At 42.0% G+C, this 18,816-nt stretch overlaps 1 protein-coding gene across 1 annotated transcript in view; it reads right to left on the bottom strand.

The window, feature by feature from the left end:
* TMEM278 (transmembrane protein 278) overlaps positions 1-18,816 on the bottom strand; it is a 65,866-nt gene that overhangs the window by 1,716 nt on the left and 45,334 nt on the right. The window contains exon 2 of the mRNA XM_075839613.1: positions 1-1,864. This exon is cut by the window's left edge and continues 1,716 nt beyond it. Within this exon, the coding sequence (XP_075695728.1) occupies positions 1,595-1,864 (270 nt within the window). The 3' untranslated portion in view covers positions 1-1,594. The remainder of the gene's footprint in view (positions 1,865-18,816) is intronic.

Here is an 18,816-nt window from a genome sequence, read left to right on the forward strand (position 1 = left end):
AGAAATAGACCCTAGTGGCAAGTGAATGGCTCCAAAGTCATCTCCAAATGGGGTTGTCTTCTGCTGCACCATTGCGTTCCATTATTGTGCAAGAATCTGGTACTCTGGTTGACCAGTCCTCACATGTCTGCAGACCACTGCTATATGGTAATGGTCCCAAAAAAGCTGGCATTGAGAAAAGGTGCAGCTTTCACCTGTTTCCCCAATTCTGCGTCTGTGCAGAGCTAGCAGGGGTGGAGGGTGGGCGGCAGGACAGGCTCTGTCTGCAAACAGGCACAATCTCACAACAAAGGCAAAATTTGGACACTGTACATATAAGAGAGTTGTGCCCCTTCTAGATTTAACAGGAGTCCTGCAAAGTGGCTCTTCCGTATGGGCGGCTGTGCCTGGTACTGCAGCTTGTTCCAGTCACTTGAATAGGACTGAATGTGATAAGTTGCAATACCAGGCATAGCTGCCCATACAGATGAGACACTGGGCCTGTATAAGCAATGAATAAGACGTGGCACTGAGAGGAGTGCCGCGTCTCCTTTACTGTGCTTACCCGCAAGGTTCCTGGAAGTCAGACTCCAACCGATCAAACATTGATGGCCTATTCTAAGGATAGACCATCAACGTTAAAGTCCCTGGAGAACCCCTTTAAGCCTCTGGGGGACTATGATAATATAGGACCTCCTCTGCACACTCCTATATGCAGTGTAATTTAGTGAATGTAAATGTATTAATATATATATATTTACATATATACATACACCACATTTTCACCAGTTATATTCTGCTTTATATGCTGTACAACAATATGGGATTATCACAATTTCAGGTTACAAATGGAGTTATATATAACCTATAGAATAGCCGCCCCGCAATAACTGGCCCTTCCATATATGAAACAACCAAAAAAAGGAAAGAAGGAAATAAATGGCCAAAATTAAATGCAAAATAAAATGCATTTATAAGTTTACACGCTGCGTGTATATGCGCACTGTCCACGGAGAGAACCATCATGGCAGAAGCGCGTCAATTTGTCTACAGGAGGTTGCTAGTATACCCCATGTTTGTTAATTAACATTGCCTCCTGACAAAACTATTGGGAGAGCGAAACGCTCGTCGAGATGTTTGTTCACCTGGTGTCGTCCACAAAGCTGGCATGTCCATGGGTAAGCATTGGTTCCCCCCATTAATTCACTGGTATTTGTTTGTTTTAGTAGCGCTCAACTCTTTTTGTAGGTCATCGTTTGGATGAATTATTTGTAATATACGTCCCTCCCATTATAATATGGCACGATATTTGAGTGTTTGGTGTTATTTATATAGTATTGCGTAACAAGATCTTGAAAATCAATTTTTTTTCTCTCCACTTTAAATCTATTGATATAATTGTGTTATTTTTTTATAGTATATATAAAAACGCATTTTATTTTGCATATCAATTTAGGCATTTATTTACTACTTTCCTTTTAACGTATTGAATCAGATTCCAATAGACGAAAAGTTCATTTGATGCCCGTGTATCTTCATGCTCAGCTCCTCCACTTTCCGTCGGGCATTTTTGTAGATAATAATTGAAAATTAGCAGCAACAGTCTTGTAAGCCATTATACCCAAGCCTTCACGTGATTATTCCATTCTCTCACACAGCTGCATAGCCCACCTTCATCATACCACCTCCATCGAACTCCCTTGTATACGGCTCTGGTGTAAGGCTGGAATAGCATAAAAAGGCGCAAGCGTCGGGCAAGGCCGCAGTACACAGCCATGGCCAGCACAATGAGAGGAGACATCATGACAAAACCCAGGATGATGAGAGCGGAGGCGCTGTTGTCATCTAGAAGGCTCCTGCAGTACGAGGCATCAGAATGTAGGACCTGGGTAGAACACAAAAATGAAAATCATAAGATCAAGTAATTCTTCCGTATTTGAAGATTATTATTCCTGAAAATTAAAAAGTCATTAAAGGGGTTGTACAGTATGAGAAAAAAGGGTCTGTTTTTTTTTTTCTAGAAACAGCTCCACTCTTGTGCAAAGGATGTGTTTGGTATTGCAACTCAGTCCTATTCACATGAATGCTGCATAGCTGCAATAACCCAAAGACAAGAATGGTGCTGTATTTAGAAAAACCGGATCTGCAACGGCCATGTCCATGGGGCGTAGAACGGAATACGTTGGAGTATGCCACCATTTTTTTTCTCACTGATTCATACAGAAAAAACTTTCATATGGGTATACAATACGGGCTCAAAGGCTTTCATTGGGGGGGCATATTACAGCTTTATATACAATTGTACAACGCTTTAAAATGATGACGTGCACGAGCCCTTATACTGGGCTTAAAAAATGTGATACACATTATAAAGGGCTAGGGCTACACGGCGACTTTGGCCACGACACGTCGCACGGCCAAAGATCGCTGTGATATTGCAGTGTCGCACTGGCTGCATCACAGTCCTGCAAGTAAATGTGGCCACGGTAAGACCCGCAAGTTACTGTGACCACGACACGACCGTCAAAATAAATCCTTGAATTTTGGGTATATTGTGACAATTGCGGATAGTACAGAATTAGATTGCGGATAGTACAGAATTAGATTGCGGATAGTACAGAATTAGATTGCGGATAGTACAGAATTAGATTGCGGATAGTACAGAACACATTCTATCCTATGGGCCAATGCACACGGCCATGGTTTCCACAGTCTGTGCATTGCCCGGAGCCCGGACCGCAAAAAAACATAGGACATGCCATTATACGGTCCGCAATTGCGATCCGGGCTCATTGAAATTATTGCACATATTGTGTGTGCATGGTCTGCAGACGGCCCTCGGATGACACTCCGCGGCCCATCCGTGCCATAATCATGGACCGTATACACCTCTACGGTCGTGTGCATGAGGCCTTATATATGAGGTTTGTACAGACTCATGCAGGTGAAATGTGCCTAAAATAAAAACTTTTTTTTGCTTTCTTCTAATTACCAGGACTTGCTCTTCCCAAAAGGACATTTTATTATCTCACGACACCATTTACTACCGTAACTAAATTTGTAACGTGTTCTGCATTAAATATGGATCTCCCAATAGTTGTAACATTGATTCAGGAGATTTGCCAAGGTCAGTAGATACAAGCGATGAATAAAAAGGACGCTCCCTCTTGCGCAGAGAGGCAATAAGGGGGCAAGTTCTGTGGGCAGCCGTGCGAAAAATTACACATCCAGCAAAGCTTTCATATCGGAGCCTCTAAGTGCTTTTAAAGGTCAGCTCCTCTTTGAACTATCACAAACCAACTTCTCTCCGGCTCCTCTCACTGCTCCTAAGTGACAATTTATTACCACATTAATTGCAAAGGATTTCTATTTTTTAAAGTGTAAAAAAAAGGAAAAACTAGAGTCGTCTTCACTGGATATGTCCAATATATCCGTCTTGCTGTAATTCACCCACATTTTCTGCCTGCTGCAACTCAGACAGATGGGATTTTCCAGTATTGCTAATATTATATTCACTAGAATATAAAAGTGTCTTGTCGTGTAAAAAATAGCTTAAAGTGTAACTCCGGCCCATAGCAGGAAATTCAGTTTTTACTTGTGTCAGAGCAAATCTCCCACCATTAAAATTATATTTCTCTGGGGTATTGCAAGGTTGATATCTCAGGCTTCACCAGGCTGTGCCAACCAACATTCCCTTTAAGCCTTTGTAGCTAGTGAGCTAAGCAGTTGCCAGCCGGGCGATCAAAAAAAAAAACATAAATTAATGACGGCCTTATAATACACAAAATAATTAGCCACACATTGGATACACAGTGCCACATAGCGTCCAAGTAAATAGTTTTATACAGAGTTTTTATACTGTTTAAAATCTAATGTTGCCTTCCTGTTGGTATATCCAGAAGAATGGGTAATAGTAATACTTCCGATGGTCTCTGTTAATGCCAAAATCCCTGGTGAACTAATGTATAGAAAAGTTCCCTGGTGGATTAGGGTAGTAAGGGGGTTAGTAGTTGCATCCCTATAGGTTTAGGACAGTGAAGGGGTTAGTAGTTGCATCTCTGGTGGTCTAGGGCAGTAAAGAGGTTAAAGGGGTATTCCCAACTTAGACATTTATGGCATATACACAGGATATTGTTGCTAGGAAAGGAAGTTGACCACGAACTCCTCCCATCCTGTCGACGCCCTTCTCTCCAGAGATGTTTGCACATGCGGCTGTCCTGCTCCGCAGTGACCACTAGGGTGCCCTCGCGAGCTCAGTCCAGCCTTAAGGAGCCAGAGCGAAAACATGTGTGAGATTGAGCTGATTGCTCCCAGATCACCCTGGACTATAAGAAGGGCTCTGCCCCTTCCTGCATTGCCTGAGCGTGTTTGTATCTACCCGTGTCTGTCTTTGCAAATTGTTCCTTGAGTGTTTTCCATTTCCAGTGTTCCTGTTCCTGCTACCTGTATCCTGTTTCCCGTGCTACCGTGTTCCTGTGCTATACTGAGTTGGAGTCGTGTTGTGTCGCCTACTACAACCGCTGTGTTTCTCCCCACCTGTTGTCTGCCTGCTACCAGAGTTACATCCGAGCCTAAACCATCGCTACTGTCTGAATTGCCACAGGTACCTTTATCCGAACTATAGACATTGACTTTGTAGGCTGTTTGGCCAGCTGCTATACCGCTACGGTGGTACGGACCAGTGGGTCCATATACCCACAGATCGTGACAGTTGCACATCGCATTCAGCTTCCCGTTCCCTCCCTGGACTGTGCAGCTGTGATTGATCAGGTACTGATGATCTATGATCAAGCAGCGATCACTAGTAGGAGGGCTCAGGGAGTTTGCATTGGAACAGATTCCCTAGCCTTAGCTAGCTGGGGTTTCATCTTATTCTCTATTACCCTACTAACAGTTACGATGCTGTTATATTAGAGGCATTGAAGTAATAAAAAACAGTTTTGCCAACGTGTGCATACAGTAGCCGTGTACATACTACAGAGGCAGGGCACATTAATGGCACTGCCAAAGATAGCATTGTATTGCTTAATGTGACATTGTCATAACCGCCACCTATATTCAATAAAAGTGGAACCTACTACATGTCACTATCTGTGTGTATGTGGACCCACTAGGTCACACAGCCGTAGCGGTGTAGCATCTGGCCAATCAACCGTGACCAAGTCAATATAAAGTCCGAGCACAAGGCTACCTGTAATAATAGTCCAGTAGCAACGACTTAGGCACAGATGGGACCTTGGCGGCAGGTGATGCAAAACGTGGCATATGACACCAGACGTGGTGTAAGTCAGCAGGCGTAGTAGACGGCCAAACACGACTCCAACACTAGAGATAGCACAGGAACAAATACAGCACGGAATACAGGATACAGGTAGCACGGCATGGAATCACAGGGAACAGGATACGACTAAGGGACCATTTTCAATACTAACAGAGGAATACAAACAACGCTCAGGCAAGGAGTGAAAGGGCAGGGTTCCTTTTATAGTCCAGGGTGATCTGGGAGTAATTAGTTAATTCCTAACATGAGAGCGGTCTGCGACCGCGGCCGTTGCACTACATACAGATTTATACAGCTCCCGTTCGGTTCAATGCTAGCTGATTTTGCCACCGGGCTCTATGATTTCTTTGTATGTCTCTGGCACATAGCTTTTACAGGTGAACACTACCCGGCAGATTAGGGTATGGTAGCCCCACACACACACACACACACACACACACACACACACACCTTCTTTGTTGAAGTTGCAGCGCCTTTAGGCTATGTTCACACAGGTCGGATACGGTGCGTAAAAGTCCACAGCGTATCTGCCCTGGATGCTGCAGGGAATTCCGGCTGAAAAACCGCAAATTGTTTTTCGGACGGAATATCCGCTGCGGAAAACTGCACGTAAAAACAAAAAATCTATACTATACTATCCATATTTCTTACAGGTTTTACCTCCCTATTGAATTCAATGGGCAAAACCTGCAACAGAAAAGCATTGATTCCGCAGCATAAATTCACATGCTGCAGATTAAAAAAAACGCACCACAGGTCAATTTATGAACGTTTTTTCGGCATATTTTTTATGCAACGTGTGGATTAGATTTGTTCAAATCTCATCCACTCTGTAGCTACTGCATTATGCTGCGAATTTTCCGCAATGGAATACTTTGAGGAAAGTCCCCAGTATTTACTGTACGCTATGTGTGAACCCAGCCTTAGAGGGGAGGAGACCTGCACTGCCCATGAGGATATATGATGGGGCAACATGAGCTTGGCATCCACCCCTCCAGACTCCATGACAGCTCAATAGAACAGAAAAAATGTAAAAATGTTTCAATCCAACGTTAAAAGAATACATTTTCCACTTTATTGAAAATAGTTTAAAAACGCATTTCAAACGATTCGCTTGTTCCTAGTCATGCCATGACTAAGAACGAGCGAATCGTTTGAAACGCGTAGACTCTGTGCATCCACCCCTCTATGCTCGCTACAATTTTTAAAATATTTTCAATAAAGTAGAAAACATTTCCTTTTAAACCCAACGATGGATCGAAACATTTTTTCCGTTCGTTTGTTTCAATCGAGTGCCACCCAGGGGACCCGTGCGCAACCGAGGATCAAGCGCCAAGACTGGTGAGCTGGAGAAATCCTTCTATTTCTTTACACCATAGCTGCTGTCTGAGTCTCAATGTATGGTCTGTATCAGTTTTATGCGTAGTTCAAGGAATTTTACAGTATGTTAAATAATATTAGTGACATTTTTTTTTCACATATATGTATGTTAACACATATTTCACACTCTGTAGAGAAGAGACCTTTAAATAACTACATGGTGATGTCTAATTTAAATTCGCATTCAAAATAGTTTTACCAGAGACGTAACTTGTAGCAGTCGGGGCCCCAATGCAAAATCCGTACCAGGGCCCCCCACCTACTGTGTGTCATTTATTATACTGGCGTCTTCCTATGTGGTAGCATGACTTTGGATCCCAATGTGACTGCTACTTGTGCACCCTGAGCTTTAGGCTGGGTTCACACGGGCACATTAACGTCCGTAATGGACGGACGTATTTCGGCCGGAAGTCCCGGACCGAACTCAGTGCAGGGAGCCGGGCTCCTAGCATCATAGTTATGTACGACGCTAGGAGTCCCTGCCTCTCTGCAGGACAACTGTCCCGTACTGTAATCATGTTTTCAGTACGGGACAGTAGTTCCACGGAGAGGCAGGGACTCCTAGCGTCGTACATAACTATGATGCTAGGAGCCCGGCTCCCTGCACTGAGTTCGGTCCGGGACTTCCGGCCGAAATACGTCCGTCCATTATGGACGTTAATGTGCTCGTGTGAACCCAGCCTTACTATAAACCAGTCCAGCGCTTTATTATCTTTATGAATAATGTGCCTCTGCCCTTATAATAATCCGCTCACTTTTATAATGTCAGCGCTCTTACATCAGCGAGGCAAGAAGAGACCGTGAACTTCAAGTTCTCCCTGCAGCTACAAATGTGTAAAGTGTCTCCAGATACTGGTATTCACATTCCTTCATCATTTTTACGGTTGGGAACATAAAATATAAAAGTTAATTACTTCTCTAATCTGAAAAATGTCATAAATCTGTCATTCATACACATTGTCATGAACGCATCCCCCGAAATGTTAGGTGAGCTGCAGCGATCGCTTCATGGCCAAGAAAGCAGCAGTAATGGAAGTAGCACTAAATGCAAAGGGACATTTTTGGACGAAAGGAAGAATCAATGTAAAAATAAACCCGTATTAACAATAGAATATCTATGACTCTAACTAAAATGGGTATTTCTTCAAATTGTAAAAAAGATTTCTGCCTATAGGGTTCTATAATGTGTCAAATATGGTTGCATGTAGCTAAGAGCATGGTGGCTGAAGGCACTCGTAGCTTTTTGTAGTACCTATTTATTTCATTGGCATGATGGCCACATGTGTGTCTTCTCTATCAGTGCCCGGGCCTCAAGGTTCTCTTAGACGGCCCGATATGGGCCGTGAAAACGAGAGCCGATCGAGGCAGCTCATTGATTGGCGTTCGTTTGCTCCTTTCTAAAGGAGCAATGATCAGTAATGTATAAGGCGAGCGATCCTTACTAGTCGCTCGTCCTCCTACATTTCTATCATGTCGGCAACACATCTTTCTGATTGCACAGGGAAGATGTGCTGCCGACAACGATAATATTTATTGCAGCATAAACGATACGATCAGCCGATGGACGAGCATTTGCTAATTCGTCGGCTGATCGTTGCCCTGTTTACACAGGAAAATGATCGTTGACCCGTGTAAAGGGCCCTTAGTTCTCGATGACACTTGTGGACGTCCAAGGTGACTAACATAAGTATATAAGATATTATAGACAATTGCTGAGTCTAATCTACTATCCTGTATTGAGCCAATTTTGCCTGACGTTATGTCTCTTATATGCTATGACTTTAAATTGGTTGTCCAATTTGGACAAGGGCTTTTGTCAAAAGAGGATAATACATTGATCACATGGTCTCTCAGCTGCTGGGACCCCCAGGGATCAGTTATAATCGGTGAGGGTACCTGACGGTAATTGTTCGATTTTCCTGCAGCATCACCATATAGAAAATGAAGTATTACACAGTTCCCGTTAAAATCAATGGCCTGTCTGTGTAATGCATGGACAGGCTGGCCCTCCAGAGTAAGGCCCGTATACATGAACGTGTAACAACGGCTGTCACTCTGACCTATATAGTTCAATGTGGACGTTCACACGGCCGTTGGTTCAAAGGACTTTGTGAAGGGTCCATGAGAAAATAGGACATGTCCTATTTTTTCACGCTTGACGCATCCCTCCATGGACTCTAGTCTATGGAGAATGCGTGATATCGCGTCCCGCAGCACAGAGCATGGATGCACCTTAGAGACATTCTTTGTAGCATCCTAGTGGATAGATGATAAATAAGTGTCCGGAAAAGGGACCCCCACAACCCTCTATTAACCCAGACTCTCTAATAGGGTATATTATATATATATATGTCATTTAAACAATGCTCAAAGGGAAGGGCAAAGTAGAGTGCTCCGAGGTGAACAGTCTATTTAGTTAAGGGTCTGTTGACATCAGCGTCGAGTTCTGTTTGGGGTTTCTGTTCATCTATTCCGTCAGAGGAACAGATGAACGGAAAGCCGAATGAAAACTATAGCTTCCATTTGCCCTGCCATTGATTTCAATGGTAATGCTTTTGTTGCAGTTGGTTTCTGTTTGTTTCCGTTACGTAAAGTTTCCATGTTTTTAAGCGGAAACAATAGCCTAGTTGACTAAATAGAAACTTTATGGAAAAGATTAACCGAAACCCCAAACGGATCCCAACGCTGATATGAACCCCAAACAGATCCCGACGCTAAATACTACTGACAACATTTTCTGGGCAAAGAAGAGCTTAAAGGTGTCGTCCGCTTTCTGCAAATTAAAGTAATTTTTTTGTATAATTAATATTTATACAATTTTCCAATATACTTTCTGTATTAATTCCTCACAGTTTTCAAGATCTCTGCTTGTTGTTATTCAGTAGGAATATTCATTGTTACTTCCAGTGGATAAAATTCTGTCCATGGTCGTGTGATGGACACACAGGTGCACGGCTCGTTACATGGTCATGTGATGGACACACAGGTGCACGGCTCGTTACATGGTCATGTGATGGACACACAGGTGCACGCCTCGTTACATGGTTATGTGATGGACACACAGGTGCACGGCTCGTTACATGGTCATGTGATGGACACACAGGTGCACGGCTCGTAACATGGTCATGTGATGGTCACGCAGGTGCATGGCTCGTTACATGGTCATGTGATGGACACACAGGTGCACAGCTCGTTATATGGTCATGTGATGGACACACAGGTGCAGGGCTCCTTACAGTATGTGTATCAGAGAAGTATGCAATATATCAGAAGATAACATTGGAGTCCATGAGCTGAGACCCTTCCGGATTCCTCCTAAAAGTCCTTTAATGTTCAATAATGTACCCGAACAACCTTCTCGCCCTGTGTTGAAGATACCGTTACAGAACTTTTCCACCAGTGACTAGAGTTTCGGTGTTACAACCCTCTGTTTCCAAGAGCTGCCCTTCCCGGTCACGGACCGCACGGAAGTTTTTGTCTGGCAATATTTACAGGAGCCTTCAGCAACTAAGCGGTCTTATATAAATGAACAAAAGTTTAGAGAATGTACTATTCTACGAAAGCGTAAAGGAAAAGGTGGAGTTGGAGGAGGGGGAACGATGAAAGACAAATGTAGATTAGAATTAACATGTTTGATGGGTCTAGAATCACAGCTTTCCCCCGCAGCTACAATCAAAGTCTTGTTTTCATACAAGTTTATACATCAACGAGAGTAGTAATAAAACTATTTTCATCGGGACAGGAATAAGTTTATCATCTCCGAGAAAACAAGAGGCTCTTTCTTCCATTTGATTCCATCACAAAATTGCCTGTAATGTTCCCAAGTCTTACAGATGACTGAGCTTTGTATTATCAGAGGGACACAGATACCGGGCCCCACTGTCAGATGATGGAATGAAGCTGTATTTTAGTCATTACATCTAAAAGCCCAGAAGATGAAAGTACTAAGAGCCAGAAAGCAGTTTGTGCCTGGAACGTGAACAATGACTGCGGAGTCTGATCAGTATCAACAGCGAGGTCAGAGGCTCCTTATTGTGTAAGTCATATTACCCTGTGCTTCTGATGGAACTGACACAATCACAAGAACGCATTCCTTATTTTAGCCAGTACTTGTTCAATTATTTTAAGAACAGGCCGTAGAATTTGTTTAATATTCACCAATAGTACCGTTTATATTATATCTTGCAGAAAAGGTTTAAGGCCAGGTTCACACACAGTTTTGATGCAGTTTTTGGTGCAGTTTTTTGAGCGAAACACAGGAATGGACACAAAAGAAAGAAGAGGCACTGCCTTTTGGATCCACTGCTGGCTTTTGCTAAAAAAAAAAGCTGAGACAAAAACGGAATTAAAATTGTACATGTAATCTTGGCCTAAAGGTAGTCTTCTGCTGTTGAAGTCAGATATATACATGGAGAACTTATATGGTAATAAGAAGGGGACCCTATAACAATAACAATAGCCTCCAATCTGGTTCTGGATCATTAACTATTCACTCTCCCTTATTTTCCCTCCTTCCTTCCAATCCCATGTAGGAGGGAGGCCGTCTGATCCTTGGGCTGGTTCCGATCTATCTAATTTGTTAACATCGCAGTTACAGTGGGAAAGAGGAGCCCTACACTGCTCTTAGGACATGTGAAGGGGCCAGCTTAAACTCGGCCCTCTCTCCTTAGACCCTATAACCGCTCGAGTCTCTATGGTGTTAATGTTCTTGGTAGTACATAAATACAATACAAAACAGTAATATCTAGGCCTGACCTAAAAGACAATATTAATGCCTAATTCAGACGAGCGTGTCAAATCAGCCATGAAAAATTACCATTTTTCACAGCCGATTTGCTCCAGTGAGTGACCCGTTTTCACAGGTCCCTTATAGAGTTGAGTCTGTTTAGGGATCCGTGAAAATGGACAAAAATAGGACATGTCCTATTTCTTCACGGTCCGTTCACATGGCCTGTTAAGACAACGGCCGTGTGAAGAGACCCATAGAAATACATGCAGGCGTGTGATGGCCGCTAAAAAAACGGTTAATGATTTTTAACGCTCCTTTGTGCATAATAATGAAGCAGACCATGGCTGAGCTCAAGATGTACCACATTTATGTCAACACATTAGGGGTAATATATCAAAACTAGTGAGGAGAGATCAGTCTGGCATGACACCGCTATACATTGCGATCTGATTAGATCCTGTGAGCGACCTACTCCTATTTGCATTATTTTAAGACATGTCCATTATGGAGGCATCCACCCATCTCTAGACAAGTCGGACCTATAGGCATCAGTAATCTCTTGTGGAAGCCATATTCTTCAGGTGGGTTGCTATAGTTTACCCATGAATGTGATGTATGTGATATCAGCCATAGCCATTGTATAAATAGAAGAGAACTCATGTTTTCAGGTCAGTTATAAATTTGGGCTCAAATGGAACCAATAGGTGTGAAATGAAATAAAGGCTGGGCTACCTGCTGACATGCCACACTCTACGTTGTCGTAGCCTCATCGATGGTGATTTTTATGTATGACTTTGACACAATACCCAGGATGCAAAGTAATTGGAAATGTAGTTACCACTGAGTAACTCCCATGACTGCCTTGGTACTGGTTAATTGGGAATGGATACTGGTTGGCTTCTCTTTATTGTCTGATCATTTATATTGCTAAGGTAAAGTCAGCACAATCACAGCCACCCACTGTCACTGAGGGAGTTGAGGGAGGTTTTTACAAGTGGGCTCATTCAGATCTTTTGCTATGGAGCAGTTTATTGCTAGCTATACTTGTGCTTCCCATATTTCAGTAAGCTCAAGACAAAGCAACGGCCATCTTATCACTGTGGCATGAAGGTCAGGGCTACGTGTTACGAGGGCCACCATGTATAGCTCGAACATGTAACAAGGTACAATGTACAGTCCTAGTGGTTTGATACTTTGTATATAACTTCAATAAATAATTTCATCCTCCTTGTTCAAACACTATAACAAGGGATGTAGAACATCAACAGCTGATGCTCTCCTGGGGAAAGGTAAATACTAAGCGTTTTCTCCGGTAAATGCATTGCACGCTCGTCGCTCCAGCTGGCTTTTTGCATTCAACAAATGTTACAGTTTTTTTCTATTAAGTCAGTAATTGGTTTTGCTGATGCAAATATAACTCTACAACTATTACCATCGCTATTATGAAGATCTTCTCTCAGCTTAGAGAAAGTCAAGGTTATAACAGCTGCTTCATGCCCCCAGGACTCTTCTTCTAGAAGTCGGCAGGGAAGCATTTATTTGAAGTGTTAATGGGTGAACACTACCTGCTGATTGCTTGGAGATCCTGGGTAGCGCCAGCTTGGAGGAAGTTAGTCCTGTTTGTACAGTAATATAATGTAGATCATTAAAGAGTTCAAAGGGTTCGTCTACTCCAAAGCCTGCTTTTATAGTGACCATGTTCATAATGTAATACCCTTATAAACAGTTATAGCCTATATAATATACTCTTTATGTCTACTGCATTTCTTATTAGTACTATTATCATTAATAATAATTATATATACACAAAAACTTATTCTGTGTGTAAAGGCTTTGTACACCTTTGAAAACTTTTTTAGATTTTTTTTTAATAAAAATGTCTATCAGTTTGTTTGGTGCAACCTCCTTTTTTTTTTTATCTTTCAAATTTTTATTGAAATTTTCAAAATGTACAAACCAAAGAAAAACATACAGGACGTACATAAAAACAGGACAAAACATCGCCTCTGATCACGTAGAATACGAAGAATAAGGCTGGATTCACACGAGCATGTCCGGTCGGTAAAGGACGGAACGTATTTCGGCCGCAAGTCCCGGCCCAAACACAGTGCAGGAAGCCGGGCTCCTAGCATCATAGTTATGTACGACGCTAGGAGTCCCTGCCTCGCTGCGGGACAACTATCCCGTACTGTAATCATGTTTTCAGTACGGGACAGTAGTTCCATGGAGAGGCAGGGACTCCTAGCGTCGTACATAAGTATGATGCTAGGAGCCCGGCTCCCTGCAGTGTGTTCGGTCCGGGACTTGCGGACTAAATACGTTCCGTCCTTTACCGAGCGAACATACTCGTGTGAATCCAGCCTAAGAATTACATCTCACACAAAATATTTAGAAGTACTCCAGTCGTTCCATAATGCCTGGTTATGGCAGTACCCTTTAACATCTCATATCAAAGAAGTTTCGTGAGATAATTCGTCTTATAACCTCGGACAAAGAGGGAGACGTGGGAGACTTCCAGGATTGTGCAATAGCCGATCTAATGGCAATTAAAATGTGATGAATGAGCACTGTGGAAGAGGAAGGGACCTCATAAAGATATATGTCTAAAACTGCGAGTGCAGGATCTTTCGTTAAAGGAGAAATTAAAAATTCCGAGATTAGGTTAAATACCTCCTCTCACAATGAAGTTATGGCCGGACATGACCACCACATATGCAAAGGAGTACCTACAAGGCCGCAACCTCTCCAACAAGACTTAGAGTCATTACAAAACATATGTGCCAATCTGGAGGGCGCTAAATACCATCTTAAATGGATTTTTCTCGATCTTATGTATTTGGTACTGTTGTATTACTTAATCTGTGTACCACTCAGGTTATTATATTTTGGTACCTATACCATTGTTTTGATATGTGGTCTTAATAAAATTACCTTTAAAAAAAATAAAAAAAAAAGATGGATTTTCCACATTAATTCTATATTATTCACACATTTAGAATGTTTAGATGGCCAATTAGATGCCTTGAGCCATTGCTCGTTTGGTGCAACTTTCTAATTACTTTTTATTAAAAATATTTATACTTTTTGAGATACAGCTGCTTTGTATCCAGTATAGTGAGCAGCTGTATCTAGCGCTGAGACCTGAATCCGTCAGGTCAGCAGCCCTGATGGGTTCAATGTCAGCGGGTCCGGTGGGTCTTTGATACACAGGATCGAGCTGTTACCAATCACATCTAAGTTCATAACTTAGGTGTGATCGATAACAGGTGGATTCCGCGAGTCAAAGACACAAAGGCCCTGTTGCTAGATACAGCTGCTCGCTATACTGGCTACAAAGCAGCTGTATCTCAAAAAGTAAAAATAATTTTTAATTAAAAAGTAATTAGAAAGTTGCACCAAACACACTGATAGACATTTTTATTTAAAAAAAATATGCAAAGCCTTTAAAGTTTAAAATGATTGAATGAAAAATAGCCATTTCCACTATTATAAAACAGGTAAATAGAACAAAATGTAAGAATTATGAGATGCACTCACACACCACCTAATAATCCAGACTGCTAAGAGGTGGGCATATGTCAATTTACAAAAAAGGGGGTGTTACTTTGAAGATGGTGGGCATTCCTGAACAGGGTAGATGGGGCTTAAATGCAGAGACATAAGTTGAAGTTCCTGGGCCCCAATGCACAATTTGTAACAGGGCCACACCAACTATGTGAAGTCTATAATACTGGTGTCATGTGGCTTTAGATCAGCAGGACCCAGGGGAAACTGCTATCATTTCACTTCCTGTAGCTACATCCCTCCAAAAAATGTCCCATAATTTGGGTTTCAAATGTTGTGAGGTATGGTCATGAGCATAATACTGAGGGCTGCAGATGTTGCAGTCGCACCCAAGCACTGAAGCCTGAGGGTGCCCAAATGGCCCTCCTGCCCCATAAGAGGAGACCAGTATTAGAAATGATGTCTGACATGCAGAGCCCTGTAATACATTTTGCATTGGGCCCAGGAGCTTCAAGTTACAACTCTGGGTTTAGTTGTTATGTTGCTTGATATATGAGACTTTTTTTTACAGTTATTTGCTAAAAAGTGCGCCATTAATAAATAAATATATTTAACGGCGTATAGGATTTTAACTGGTATTTCCATCTATAAAATTGCAAATATTAATGTTAATTATTGTTATTATCAGGACTGTTCTGTTGACAAGCGGGAACGATTCCAATAATAGGACTGAATAGACTAAAGTTTAGCTGAGTTTGGATGCAACTTGAAACTGTAAACTTGTACTGAAAAATATAAAAAATATATATTCAAAAGAAAGTCAAGGTGGTTGTGAAAGTAAATCGGAGGAAATGTAAAGGAGAAAGGGAGATGAAAAACAGGACATGGACACTACTGCAAATTAAAAAAAAAGATCTATGGGTTATTACAAGCAGGACTACAAAATAAACAGCAATTAATGCAATATTCAGCATTAGTTCTTCTACCAATGTAACACAAAGCGCCTTGGAATACTTTGAATGCAGCCACAAAAGAGACTTTTACCTCAGAATTTGTGATCACGACACATGGAGCAGTCACTACGGAGGTGACACTGGTACTGAGGGATTGATGACACCATATCTACTGAATATTCACACATACAATACTATGCTAACATTTTCCCTTTGCTGTTGGAGAGGGATGAGATATGAATCTGGAAAATAATAAATTATGTATAATTGAATGGTTGGTGTTACGATTCCCCTTGTCAAAGGGCTGTGTTCCTACAAACTGACAGTATCACACTGTATGTACACATCCCCCTGACAATGTAAATGGTACAACCATTTGTCTATTAGTCCTGGACTACACGGACTACACTGGACGACTTTATGTGGAAGACAAGGATTATCTATAACAGACATGTCAGGAGAGGAGACAGATCCTCTCTAAATCCTGTGACTCACATGTGACGTCTTCTCTGATGGGTGTCGTTCTCTTTTATTTTCTTCTCCATCTGAAACAAACCGTTATGGCGACTTCTGATTACTGCAGTGTTTCCTGATGAGACATCTTTGCTTCTGCAGCCATTTCCAGCCCCTATAGAAACACAAAAATTAAGACACCAACCCCCTAAAATGTTCCATATTCCAGACCAGATCCCTAAGCAAATTCCGACCCCAGGCCCATACATTAAAGGGGCTGTCCATACACTGCATAGTGGCTGTGCTGCAAGACTACAACTCTGCTCCAGTTCACTTGAATAGGAGCAGTACGGCAGTAATGAACATTCGGTGCCCGGAGACAGCTGAAGCAGCTGATCAGTGCGGGGATCAGGTGTCGAACCCCCACCGATTATATACTGATGGATAGGTTATCAGTATGTAAAACCACCCCGTGCCCAGACAACCCCTTTAATTTAGACTAATAAATTCGGACCCCAAACAAGACTCTAGAATACATAAAGACCCCAGACCTTCTGAACCATTGCAGTCCCCAGACCCCCCAAAACAAATACAGATCCCAGAACAAGCACCCTAAATAAATACAGACCCTAAACCAGACCCCCTAAATACAGACCTCAAACCATACCCCTAAATACAAACTCCAAACCTGACACCCTAGCTAATACAAACCCCAGACCCCTAAAAACAGACCCCAGACTTCATAAACTAATACAGACCTCAGACCCCTAAATATAGACCCCTAAACTAATACAGACCCATGACCACACCTCTTAAAAACAGACCCCAGACCAGACCCGCTAAATACAGACCCCAGACCATACCCCCTAAATAGAGACCCCAGACCCTTTAAACTAATACAGAGCCCATACCAGACCACCCAGATACAGACCCCAGACCAGAACCCTAAATACAGACCCCAGAAACTAATACAGACCCCAGACCGCCTAAATACAGATCCCAGACCAGACCCCATAAATACAGATACCAGACCCCTTAAACAAATCCATCCCCTTATACTTGCATAGCAGCTCACAGTCTTCCCCATGGAGTCTTGCTAAAGTACTAGAACCTGCGGTCAAATTCAACAAAACTGCAATGAACCATGGGCCCATCCGCTCTATGTAAGTACATGAATGGAGAGAAGTGTATGAGGCTGATTGGTCACTGATTGGTCAGCCTCATACACTTCTTTACAACACTCACTTGGTCAAAAAGTAAAAACACGCCCAGTTGTCTATTAAGAAAGTAATTAGCATAAATCTCAAATAGGTCATAACTCCGTCAAAATTGATCATTTTTCGAAATAAAAACCACTGTTATCTACATTACAGCGGCGATCACATTATGTAAGAGATAATATGGTGACAGAGCCTCTTTAAGGCTGAGTTCACACTGTGCAAATTTGTTGCCTTTTTAACATGTTTTTATTTTTGTTTTAGTTGATGAACTCCCATTGAGAGACATGGGAGTTTATTTACCAAAACAAAAGCGCATGTGAAAAATCAACAAAAATTCACTGTGTGAACCCAACCTAACAACATTCTATATAATGATTAACCCCTTAATGACCTAGCAATTTTATCAGCTGCACCGTTTTTGGGTTCACATCATTTATCGATTAGTATTAAATTAAAAATGTTTGGGAGGAAAGGGCAAAAAAAACAGCAATTCTACCATTGTTTTTGTTTTTTGGCCACCGTTTACCGTGCAGTAAAAAAGAACATATCTTTATTTTATGGCTAAGAAAAAAGGATTATTTACTCATGTGGAAACTTGATCGCTTGTATAATGTTCTGAAAAACGAACCTAATAAGCCATACCTCTTGCATGGCCTAAAACGCAGATACTGATGGCAAACCTGGGGGTCTTTGTTAGTCCCCCAGCTACCATGGTAACACATCAGCGCCCCGCCTTTGCGTCAAACACCTTAGATGCCGCGGTCTCAATAGACCACAACATCTATGGGGTCAAACTGCCGGGATCAGAGTTATATCACATTTATTCCGATGCAGTAGTAGTACAGACCAGCGGCGCTCACTGAGTGGACCCACGCTAATGCCCTAGTAAAAGCTCTTTTCATAGTCTGACCTCCTGTAGCTATTTGTTTGTATGCATGAAATCACTGTCAGATTGAAAATAGTTACTGTGTTAAGGAGCTGAGAAGCTGTATCATTTTCACAGTTTATTCTATGTGAGAGTCCTGACAAATCACAAAGGTGTTAGTGTATAACCCGCGGGTGATAATGAAGAATGGTAATGTCTACATTAATAGCACAGGGTGGATGATGATCCTGCTGGGCATGTGTGGATAATGGCCTTTTTATAGATGCCACAGAGCCTATAGTTCAGGAAACAGGACATTTATGAATGGTTCACTCATGTACAGAGGTTTTCTGTATACACAAATGCTGTTTTTTTTATTTTGTTTTCTAAAAGCACCAAAATCCAATAATCTGTTACCAGAGAACCAGATAGGCCACGTTGTACATAATCAG

The sequence above is a fragment of the Rhinoderma darwinii genome, chromosome 10, assembly GCF_050947455.1.
Source record: "Rhinoderma darwinii isolate aRhiDar2 chromosome 10, aRhiDar2.hap1, whole genome shotgun sequence".
Classification (NCBI taxonomy): domain Eukaryota; kingdom Metazoa; phylum Chordata; class Amphibia; order Anura; family Rhinodermatidae; genus Rhinoderma; species Rhinoderma darwinii.